Source organism: Orycteropus afer, unplaced genomic scaffold, assembly GCF_000298275.1.
Source record: "Orycteropus afer afer isolate SDZICR_OR568_19922 unplaced genomic scaffold, OryAfe1.0 scaffold00230, whole genome shotgun sequence".
NCBI classification, from domain to species: domain Eukaryota; kingdom Metazoa; phylum Chordata; class Mammalia; order Tubulidentata; family Orycteropodidae; genus Orycteropus; species Orycteropus afer.
Window position 1 is genome coordinate 1,945,740 of NW_006921817.1, and position 12,355 is coordinate 1,958,094.

General features: G+C 38.5%; 1 protein-coding gene across 1 annotated transcript in view; it reads right to left on the bottom strand.

Moving 5' to 3' along the window:
- Positions 1 to 12,355, bottom strand: part of DLC1 (DLC1 Rho GTPase activating protein) — a 606,782-nt gene that overhangs the window by 18,162 nt on the left and 576,265 nt on the right. The window contains exon 6 of the mRNA XM_007948875.2: positions 5,737 to 5,818. Coding sequence (XP_007947066.1) covers positions 5,737 to 5,818 — 82 coding nt within the window. The remainder of the gene's footprint in view (positions 1 to 5,736; positions 5,819 to 12,355) is intronic.

The window sequence follows — 12,355 nt, forward strand, 5'->3', positions numbered from 1 at the left end:
TGTATGCTGGCAACACCAAGCTAATGGCATGACAATTTTGAAGCACAGAAGTTACTTCCTGGGGTTTCTGTGTAATTCATTTGTCCCCCAGGATCTCCAAGGAATACCTACTGATGGCACCTAATCCGCTGACAGAGATAATGCCACCATTTAATAACAGTACTAACTAGAAGGGATTGAATGCTCACTGTAGGATTACTTACAGTATCTCATCTTTATCCTCACAACAATTCTATGGTATAAGCCAATTGCTACCGAGTTGATTCTGACTCATGGCAACCCCATGTAGAGCCACGCCCCATCAAATTTTTGATGGCTGACTTTTCAGAAATAGATTGCCAGGCCTTTTTTCCAAGACACCTCTGGGTGGACTTGAACTGCCAACCTTTTGGTTAGCAGCTAAGCATGTTAAATAACTCCTTGATGTTGCTATTTACCTTCATTTTATAGATGAGGAAATGGGATAGACTTTGAGAGATCATAACTATTGCCCGAAGCCACATAACTAAAAAGCCGTAACCCTGGCACTCAAAAACATTATCTTCAGTACTTATTTTTAAAATAAATACTAATGATAGTAATAAATTGAGGCAGTTTAGATCCTAAAGGAACTCTGGTGATGCAGTGATTAAAGCATTGGCAGCTAACCAAAACGTTAGCGGTTCAAACCCACCAGCTGTTCTGCAGGAGAAAGATGAGGTAGTCTGCTTCTATAAAGATTTACAGCCTTGGCAGCGTATTGGGGCAGTTCTGTGCTGTCTTATAGGGTTGCTATGAGACAGAAATGGCTCGATGTCAGTGTTTTTTTTTTTTTTTTTTAAATATCCTAAGCATGATTTCTGAAAAGAGCAGCTGAAACCCTGGTATCATAATTCATCTGTACAGACACCCTGGTCATTCCCATCCCCCTGAGGGCCCTGACAGGGCTCAGCTCAGCAGGAATGTGTCAGTCTTATCTGGTAAGCAACATGTATCCTTCTCTGAAGAGGGAGGGAACACAGGGTGGCCTATCAAAAGTTCAAGAGCTTTTCGGCATGGGGCTGCAAGCTCCCAGATAAAAGCGCAGCAAAATGAAAACAGGGAAAAGGAGAACAAAAAGAAAAAAAGGAAAAGGAACAATTTTCCAAGTAAAACTTGAGAATAAAAATTGTTTCAATTCTTAAAGACATTTTTTTTGAATTTGTGTAATTTCCTTTAAAAAATTTGTGTCCTTTTGAAAAGAACAAAAATGATAACAAAGTTAAAATCTACTATAAAGCAAGCTGCTTATGTCAGGCATTTCAAGGGCTGTTTCACAACAAACTTGGAGATAACTGTGTATATCAATTTTTCATTATACAATACTACCTTATTTACAAGATTCTTTGATGTGTTTATAAAACCCATTGCCACTGACTTGTTTCTAACTTGTAGCAACCCTATATAGGACAGAGTAGAACTGCCAGAGGGTTTCCATGGCTTTCTGGAATCTTTATGGAAACAGATGACCACATCTTTATCCCGTGGAGCAGCTGGTGGGTTTGAATTTCTCACCTTTTGGTTAGCTGCTGAGTGTTTTAGCCCTGTGCCACCAGGGCTCCTGAGTGTGTTTATAAGAAGTCAGTTTTATAGGATGAAATTTTAATTTGAAAGGATAATAACAAGATGGAATATTTCTCAGAAGTTACAGAAGGACAAAGAACCTTGTTTAAGAGGTAATTAACCCAAGGTATTTCTAATAGATAACACACAGTTTACAGTATTATCTGCTAACCATATGATTCAAGACAAGCTAATCACTCCTGGAGTTCAATATTGAGTGTAACTATCTCATAATCTCGGCCTTATCATTGGGGTTAGATTATGCAACAGAATCAGTAAGCTAGGACAAAAGCCAAACTCTCCAAGGAAATGAATATATAGAACCTCTTACAAGTGTGGATGTAGGAATGCCATGTTACCAATCTAAATTGGTTCAGAAAACCTAAGACTCATAAATGTTTACTTTTGGTTATTATCAAACTATATATTTAAGATAGTATCAATATCATTCTCAAAAAAGCATCTATTGATCTATTGATTCTTCTGCCTTAAGTAGAAAATGTTGAGATCAGCAACGACTAGATTTTTTACCCCAGGAGTTACATAACATCTGCAAATATAAAAGGGATATGAATGTTTATAATAAATCTTTCACTAAACACAATGCTAATGTGTACACAGGAGCACTTACAACATCTGTGCATAAAATATGGTCAAAGGCAATGGGGGGAGGAGGTATGTAAGAATGACTTTATAAAACTTTTAAACTGAGCTTCTGTCATTACACTACCATATATATTTAAAATCAACTATTCAAAATATTTCAACAAGACAGAAGTCTACAAAAAATCTGTCAGTCTGGAGAAAGCGTCTTTGCTGGCCCTTGAATTCCATGGGCTGAGAAGGTATTTGGCACAAGCTGGCTAGCAAATGAGGCAAATCTCCATCAGTAAAACAAGGATTCCAAGTTCTTGTAACGTATCCTGAAGGACAGTATTTGATACATTTGACCCCCATCTTTTTCTTCTAAATATCTGTTTATGCCTCTTCATTTTTCATGAAGAGTATATTTTTGTGAACATGTAGCTAAGAGCCTCCTTGAGTTTAAAAAATAATAATCCAACACCAAGCACTCTGACATCCACCACTCCACTTTCTTCTCACAACTAACCCATGAGGTGCTATTCTGCACATAGAGAAAACTCTCACCACTAACCTGAGAGACATTATTCTGTGTGTAAGAGAAAAAATCTGAAGTCCGATCAGAATATTCTGAGTCCAAGTCACGGGTCCAGTTTCTTTTAGGCTTTTCTTTTAAGGAAACTTCTAGGAGCATACACTTATGCCGTCAAAGGAGGTGGCTTCTCAAATGCTACTCAGAGTCACAGTAAATCACAAGGTGTAGAGGTCTCTTCCTACCTGTCAACCCTGCAAAGCCTATGATACCCTACAGAACAGGGAAACTAAATTTCAAACTGGTATTTCCAAAAAAAGAAATAAGTATTCAAGAATTTAACCATGAAATGCTGCAGTAATATTTTTATGACCCAGAAATTCCTAAGCTATTGCTGCTGTTCAGACAGCTCACTCACTGAGTGGTTTAAAATGTGTCAAATGGATGATTTGATTCAATGCTTAAATATTTCCTAAGATACATCTTAGGAGTGACCTCATTTATATGGTTTATCACCAATGATGAATTGAAAATAAAGCAATTTGGCTCCACAGTTAAGCACTGAAACATTTAAAAAATGTCTGGGTTAGTTCATATTCCAGATGCTGACTTAAACTGCATTAGTGACATTTTTTTAATTCTGCATGACATAGCTATGCTATGACACACTACAATGTAGGACTTGGAATTAAGTCTCTTTCAGAAATCATACATATATCTTAGATAACTCTAAATAATCATTTAACTAGACATAAAAGTGACAGTGTTTCTGGGCTAATGTGGCTTTTTTATTTCCCTAGAACCATGAGAACAAGTTTCCTCCATATCCTAACCTAAACACCTTACCTATCTTTCCTTAAAACCACTGCTTAAGGTAGCTGCTTCCAAGAACACTGCATTACATAAAAAAGACAAAAAAATAGCACTTTTACAGAGCTACTGCTGCTTACTTTGCCTATAAAGAATAAAGAAATACTGGGTATCATTCACCTTAATGATGTTTTTATCAAGTTAAAAATAAATACTGAAATTAAAAGAAAAATGACATGTAAATTTTGTGAATTCATTCCCCACCACACACACAGAATTTAGGAGCTCTGGTAGCGTAGTTGCTAAGGCATTTGACTGCTAACCAGAAAGCTGGCAGTTCAAAGTCACCAGCCACTCCTCAGAAGGAAGGTTGGGCAATCTACTTCCATAGTGATACTCCCTCAGAAACCCAAGGAGGGGGTCGCTGTGAGTCAGATCTGACTTACAGTAGTACACAATAACAACCACCACCCAGAACTTAGCTTGTATGGTTTTTAAGTTTTGAGAAAAATGACAAAATAAGAATAGCTTAAAATGAATAAAAATGTCACCGCGAGACTTTGAAAGGATTATCTACAGACCCAACACTGCTCTGCTCCACGTTTTATCACTTCTTCACTAAAGCCTGCACATGGAGGATCTGCGGCTACAGGACAATCCATGAGCACAAGGAACAAGGATTTCTGACAGCTTTATTCACATTTCACACCAATGCTCATTTACTGCTTGTCTCTGTATGTTATGGCTGTGCTGAGTTATTTCACAGCCATATTTAATCCTATTGTTACTATTTTGTACCTGAGGAAACTGAAGCAGTTCAGAGAAGCTTTTCTGTAATCGAGCCTGACGCCAGGATGCCAAGATCCCCACCTCCCATGTACTCCTCTGAATGTCTTATTTCCATTCACTGTGACAACAGCTTTTACTGTGACTCTTTGTTACCTGGTTTGGGTTGTGTAGCCAATTACATTATCTCTTAAAAAAACCTCTTCCAGGATCTATGTAGGAGATCCTGGATAGAGAGGGAGAACAATGTGGAACAAAACTCAAAATCATTTGGGAAAAAAAAAGGGGGGGACCAGGTTTGCTGGTCCGATAGAGCCTGGTGGAACCACTGAGACTATGGCCCCTAGCTGCTTCAGGTCTGGAACTGAACCCACGCCTGTGGCTTCCAGCCAAATAACAGACAGGCATATGAGTTGAACATTTACCTGAAGTAGATACACTCCTTCGAGAGAACAAGCATGGGAGAAAGAAGGGCTGTTTATGCATAGGAGACAGCTCAGAGGGCAAGAGTGCATGGAGGGATGGACACAGGGAGAGGTAACTATGGGGAGGAAGTAGGAGGGGAGATGTTGCCTTTTGGTAAATTGTGGTCAGTGTCATGAGACAAAGTGTATGTGACCTGCTGTATGGAAAGTATATTTGCTCTGTAAATTTTCACCCAAATCACACACACACACACACAAACTCTTCCAATTTTCCAAACTTTCTGTAAGTTACCTGTTTGAGCATGGTATGATATAAAATGATATAAAATAGTAGTATTTGAGGAGAGGAATCTCTGGGTGGTGCCAACAGTTAAGTTCTCAACTACTAGCTGAAAGGCTGGCAGTTCAAACTCACCCAGAGGTATCTTGGAAGAGCAGCCTGGGGATCTGCTTCCAAAAGGCCACAGCCTAGAAAACCCTATAAACCAAAAAACCAAACTCACTGCCATAGAGTCAAATTCTGACTCACAGCAAACCCTATTGTGTTTCCAAGGTGGTAAATCTTTATGGAAGTAGCTTGTCCCATCTTCCTTCAGCGTGGAGTTGGTGGATTTGAATCACCAACCTTCTGGTTAGAAGTCAAATGCCTTCGGCACTAAGCCACCAGAGTTCCTTAGAAAACCCTATGGAGCAGTATTATTCTGCACAGAAGGGGTCTCCAGGAGTCGATGTGACTTGAGGGCAATTAACAACAACTATCTGAGTACCTTCTAGGACAATGTGTAGGTGCTATTTTTAATGGCAATATTAAAAACAGGATTTTACTTAATTTTTTCAATAAAAAGACCTTCAGTTTATAATGAAGCCAATCACCTACATCCATTTGCTAATCAAAGACCTGACATAACTAGTTAGAAAAAAGGAAAAATAAAAGCCCATTTCAGTGACAAGTACTGCATTCTTAAAACACACACACACACACACACACACACACACTCTTGTTCAATGTATTACATTTACCTGCATAAAGCCTCAATGGCATCTCTGTCCAAAAAATCATGCTCTCTCTTGACCAAGGTAATATCAATGGGAAACAGGAGATCTATAAGAAAAATAAAAACAAATACATTTTTTGAACATCCAAATTCTTATACCAAACTAAAACTAACTCAGTTAATCCAAAAAAAAAAAAAAAGAAGAAGAAGAAGAAGAAGAAACCTCCAGTATAATTTATTGAATACCTACTACTTGCAGGATATCTCATTCCCTATCAAATAGTGCCCCAAAACCAAAAAACCTAACTCACTGCCAATGAGTTGATTCCGACTCATAGTGACCCCCACTGGGTTTCCAAGGCTATAAATCTTTACAGAAGCAGACTGCCCCATCTTTCTTCCATGGAGCAGCTGGTGGGTTTGAACCATCCACCCTTTGGTTAGCAGCCAAATGCCTTAACCACTACACCACCTGAGCTCCTTTATCAAGTGCTACACAATGTAATGCAACACATTGCCGTCGAGGCGGACCCGGCTCATAGCGACCCCTCCTTGGGTTTCCGAGGCAGTATCACTATAGAAGTAGATTGCCTAACCTTCCTTCCAAGGAGTAACAAGTGCTAGATGAGAATAAAAAAGCTTAAGACATTCAGTATCAGTGGCCTAAAGGAGCTTATGATCTCCAAGTGTCTGGAGACTCAAAAATTGTTTCTTGTCAAAGGTAAGTGGTTCAGAATACTGTTCCATCTTTAAACAAACCATCAAACAACAGATCCCTGGCTAGAAATTATAATTTAAGCCAGGATGAATACTAATAGGATGCCCTCTCTTTTGTGCAGCTGTTTTTTTTTTCCTTGCCCCCCTTGTGTGTCTTTGCTCACACGTAATCAGGGTCATTGAAAAATTAGGCCAAGGAAAGATCAAGAGAACAATGGCAAGAGGTAGTAAACAGAATCTAATCCATTGACATGATACCAAAAGTTAAAGAGAACTAAGATACTCTTATTTTAAAACAAATATTAACACTTCAATATGGCATCTCAGGAGCTTATATAACTCAATCTAAAACAAAGAGTTTGCTATAAAGTCTCTGTAGAACAACAGAAACCTAAATCTTTTAATCTGCTGAAGAGTTTACTGTTAGAATACTGAAGAATTGTATCAAAACTGAGCAGCAGAAAAGGTAAAAGATTTAATGGAAGAATCCTCTTCTCTCTACTGCCTAAGGAGAGTCATTGTAGATAAAGATATCCAAGAAGAGCAGGAAGGAGGAAGGCCTGTAGCATCACATGAGTGAAAATATCTATCAGCTCTAAAGCTGCCACTAGATAAAGCCAAGTTACCACCCATTGTAGTTCCAGCTGTTGCAGTAGACATCGGGATCATCCCAGTAGAACGTTTATATCATGGGTTAGAGTCCCTCTTTGGAACTCTGTGGGTCAAGTATGGACAAAATAAATGAGCACAGTAAATTTTTAGGACTACTACTATCTAATGAAAAATTCCTTTTGTCTCCAAAATGGCTCATGCTGTATTCTGGAATAGACATGGCTATCAGTAGTTTTAGCAACTAAACGGAAATGTTCTAGTTTTCAGGTTGATTCTAAACCAAAACTAAACTCAATGCCATCAAGTCAGCTCTGACTCACAGCTACCCCTCCTTGGGTTTCCAAGGCGGTATCACTATGGAAGTAGATTGTCCAATCTTCCTTCTGAGGAGTGGCTGGTGGCTTTGAACCGCCAGCCTTCAGGTTAATAGTCAAATGCCTTAAGCACTATGCCACCAGAGCTCCCTATTCATTATGCTTTTATGGTTTATAATTTACAGAAGTAAACCAAAACCAAACTGCCTGCATTAAGTCAATTCTGACTCACAGCAACCCTATTGGACAGAGTAGAACAGTCCCCTTTTACCTTTCCTGCTGCTCAGTTTTGATACAATTCGTCAGTATTCTAACAGTAAACTCTTCAACAGATTAAAGAGAACTAAAGGCTTTCCAAGCCTAGGGAAGCAGACTTCCTGATCTTCTTCCTGTCAAGTGGCTGGTGGATTGGAACCACTGACCTTTTTTGGTTAGCAGCCAAAAGTTTTAACCACTAACATCAGAGCTCCTTTGGAGTTCCTTATTCCTACTAATCCATTGTCTACAGATGATACTCAAAGTACGTTTTTAAAATTTTTGAAAATAATCATAATGAGTATTATGAAAATAATCATAATGAGTATTATACTCTCGTCTTTTTTCTGAAAGCTAGAGTTGGATTGCTGATACTACTCCTTGTACGATGATACAGGAAGGCCAATGAACTAGCTGTTAGTCCAAAGACTTAATGAAGGAACATATAAAATTCAGTATCACAGGCATATCTCTATTCATTAACTTATGGTCTCTTACAGACAAATGATTAGTGGCACTGTTATAGTGGAAATATAAGAGGAAGCTCACAGTGATTATTAACTGTTTGTAAATTGAAGCAAGAAAGACTTTAAAGCTGCTTAAAGGTTATGACATCATATGTCACTCTGAACAACATCAAGAACTCTACGTATTAAATAACAGATTTGCTAATATTAAAAACCCACAAGATCTATTATGTGTATATGAGGCAGTAACTGTATTGTTTCAGCAAATCCCAGCTTAGTGTATACACAGCTGTATGTGGATGACTTTCCTGATTCAATTTAACTACAAAATTCTGTAAATTGGAAGAAAAAAAATTCTGGTAGGGATTAAATGAAAGTGAGGAATGAAGGAGTTATATTAATAAATTTCTCTATTTTCCTAGATTCTTTTCTGAAAGGATTGGCTTTTAAAAGATGACAGCTTACGGATGCAGGTTAGGATTTAAACCTCCAGCTTGGATTTAAGGGCAGGAAGTGAAAATTGCCAAGTACCAAAATAAAGCTAAACAGGAAGACAAGGAATGTGTGGGTTGGTGTGTTTGTGTGAGTGTGTGTGTACTCAGCCTGCACGCAGTGGCAGATGAAGGAAGATAATGATACTCCAGACCAATACACAGTGTATCTCAAAAGCAAGCTTATGCATCAAATGACTTATAAATGTGAAGGGACCAAAACGTAATCTGTGAAAATGCAGTCTGCATCCTAAGATTTGGGAAGAAGGAAGACAGAGATGGGAACTGGGTCTTGGCAAGCACACATTACAAGAAAGTGTCTCTTGGCAGCCAATCAAACCCCAAACCAGATATAATTGAAGGAAATTTAATTCTAAACAAGAGAACAAAAGGATCACAAGTTACTGCCACTGCAGATGCAATTATCTTTCTCTATCTCCCGTAGAAGTGTGAACTGAAAATCCAATAAAGCACCCATCTCCAGAGCCCTACCTAAAGACTCTGAATGTTAAATTCTCCCTAATGGATGAAAAGATAAGCAACTCCACTCTAAAAAGCATTCAGGCTAATCACTTATCTTGGAAAAAAAAAAAAAAAAATCAAAGACATTAGAGATATTCTCTGAAATGGAGCAACGAGAAGATATTTTACAGAGCATAATAACATAACTGAGAATCCATCTTCATGGAAAACTACTATACAATGAGAAAATCAGATAATGAACAAATTTAGCTGGAAGAACTAACTAACTCACTGCTGTTGAGTCAGATCCAACTGTTAGCAACCCCTTCTTGGGTTTCTGAGGCGGCATCACTATAGAAGTAGATGGCCCAATCTTCCTTCTGAGGAGTGGCTGGTGGGTTTGAACCGCCAGCCTCTGGTTAGCAATGAAATGTCTTAGGGACTACGCTAAATTACTTCTATGCTCTGATTTGGTTCTGAGGAGTACCCCACATCCATTGCAGACCTGTCTTTAGGGCAACCTGCTGATCGTGTCTAGCACTTCCAAGCTTGCAAATTATATCCATTCTTATTATGGGCTGATGGGATTTTGCTCATTTGTTAAAGAAGGTTGCTAGTGGCCAGTGAAAGGCTCAAACTGAGAGCCTATTGCCAGTGCTACAGGAAGCAGCCTGTTTCTCATTTTCTGTATTTTTGGCACCACATATCAAGACTATCTTTAAGATAATACCCCACCAACTGTGTGAAAACAGCTCTCACGGCCCTACTAAATTTCTGGCAAAAAATGTTCCACATAGAAAGGTATCTGAGGGAAAGACAAATTGCTATTTATTATGAGAAGAGCTGAACAACCTTGTTGAAAAGATTTAAGTGATACTGCTTCAAATGGATCTTTTGGAGATTTTGTGATATGATAACCAACTCTTCCACAGTATCTCCTTCCTTCTTGAATGATGAAAAAGTTGAATTTTTCAGTGTAAATCGGTCAAAAAAATTTTTTTTTTTCCAATTTTGACAATCCCTTTAAAGTGTTCTCTGAACAGGAGTGCATAACTATGAGGGGCATAGGGGAAGGTTACTGGGCAGGGAGGGGAGGAGACTGGGTTAGGGTTGGGCATGGTAAATGGGGAGTGAAACTAAATGTACATGTAACCTTGAATGTAAAACAAACCCTTAAAAAAACTGTTCTCTGACATCCAAACTATGTCTTACTTTTACAAAACATGTAGCATCTATCGTGGTGCTAGGAATTCCTCTTGTGCAGAATTAATAGTAGGGCTTGTTGATTAGTTGAATGAATGGATGAATGAGTGAGAGATAACTAGCATCATTATCTCAGTAGGGCTAATGAAACAACGAATACTCAAGTTGGAAGAGGCTCTGGAGGTCATCTAATTTATTCTCAATTTAGGAATCACTTCACCATTCATTCAACCTCTGCTTGAAAGTTATCCATAAAAGACAGCTAACCAATTTACAAGTGTAATTACTTTAAAATCATTTCTTATAGTGTGTAAAATGACTCTCATTACACTCTGCACACTCGTCTTAGTTACTCTGTTTTTTGGGCATCACATATCAAGTCTGTCTTTAAGACAATACCCCACTAACTGTGTGAAAATAGCTATCACGGCCCTACTAAATTTATGGCAAAAAATATTCCATCTTTTGAACTCTTCCCTATAAGCTATACATAGATCTCACATTTTTGTCAGTATTTATTTATTATTTTTTTAAACCAGTGCTTTACTGGTAAAACTCCCATCCCATTGAAATGAATTGGTGTTAAGATGTGGTAGGCAGCCTCCAAAATATCCCCATCATCCCAAACAGAATACAGTTAAAGTGATGGGATGTCACTTTCAAGATTAAGTTACAAGAAAACTCTGGCTGGACTTCTCTTGCCATCTCTCCTTTCCCTCTGGGGAAACAAACTACTGTGCTGTAGCGACCCCTCCTTGGGTTTCTGAGGCAGTATCACGAAAGAAGTAGATTGCCCAGTCTTCCTTCTAAGGAATGGTTGCTGGGCTTGAACCACTACCCTTTTGGTTAGCAGTCAAAATGCCTTAGGCACTATGCCACCAGAATTCCTATGTAAGAATGGCTGACTATGACCAACACTCAGTGAGGGCTTGACCCTGACAACAGCCATGTGACTGAGCTTAAAAGTGGAATCTACCCCAGTCTAACCTTGAGATGACTGTAGGGCAGTGGCCAATACTTTGATTACAATTTTGCCAGAGACCTTGAATCAGAGGACCAAGCCACACCATGACTGGATTCCTGGCCCAGAGCAACTGTAAGATTAACTGGTTGTTGCTTTAAGATGCTAAATTTTGGGGAAATCTATTATGCGGCCATACATACTTCATACAGGTGTATACTGGTACTCAATTTACCTGGTTCCTTTGCCCCAATGGAAATAGCAGCAGATTCTCTGGTGGGGTAGCAATATGTAAATATGTGACTTAATTTCTCATTTTTTAAGGTTTGTCTGAACTCAAGATGCCGCATTTCTGGGCAATCAGATGTAAAGTTCACAAAGTCAGCACTCAAGAGATTAAAAGAAACTTAAAATTGGTATTATACCTCTGACCTAGTATTATTAATTTCTCTAAAAGCACTTTTTGAATGCCTGTATGTGTCTTGCATTGTGTTAAATACCACAAAGGAAATAAAAGTATCTATTGGATATGGCCCCTGACCATAAGAGGCTAATCCTATAACTAGACAATTGTTTATATAGGGAACTCAAGAATCCATTTTATCTGACATCACAAAACCACTCTTTTGTCAGTGTGGCTTTTCCAGTTGCTGCTAATTCCCTCCCACCTCCTCCATTCTACAGCTTTTTCCTTAGCATAAAAATCACTGCAGAGCTTCTTTGAAGCCCATAGCACCATCACTCATCCCTCCATTCCTGCTTCTCTTTAACAGACACTATTTGTAGGTATACATATTCACATCTATTTTAAAGGCTTTCTTTATTGTTATACAGTCCCTGAAATAAAAACAACAAAGTCCTATTTCATTAACTGGAACATGGAAATAACTTTCTAAACAAAACTTCATTAAAATGGTTATCTGTTAAAATTTTTATTGCAGAATTATACCACTGCTTAAAAATCAATGTGCCTGCAATTTTCTTCACATACACCGTGGCCTTAGGGTTAATGTCTCCCCACCATTTGTCCTTGCTCTCTATTAACTCTGGTACGAAGATAAGAAGTAGAGGCCATGTGCCTGACTCTGTAGCCCATGACAGTCATTCACCTCACCCTGTACAAAGCACTCTACCCACATATGGTAGCCATGTTGTTGTTGTT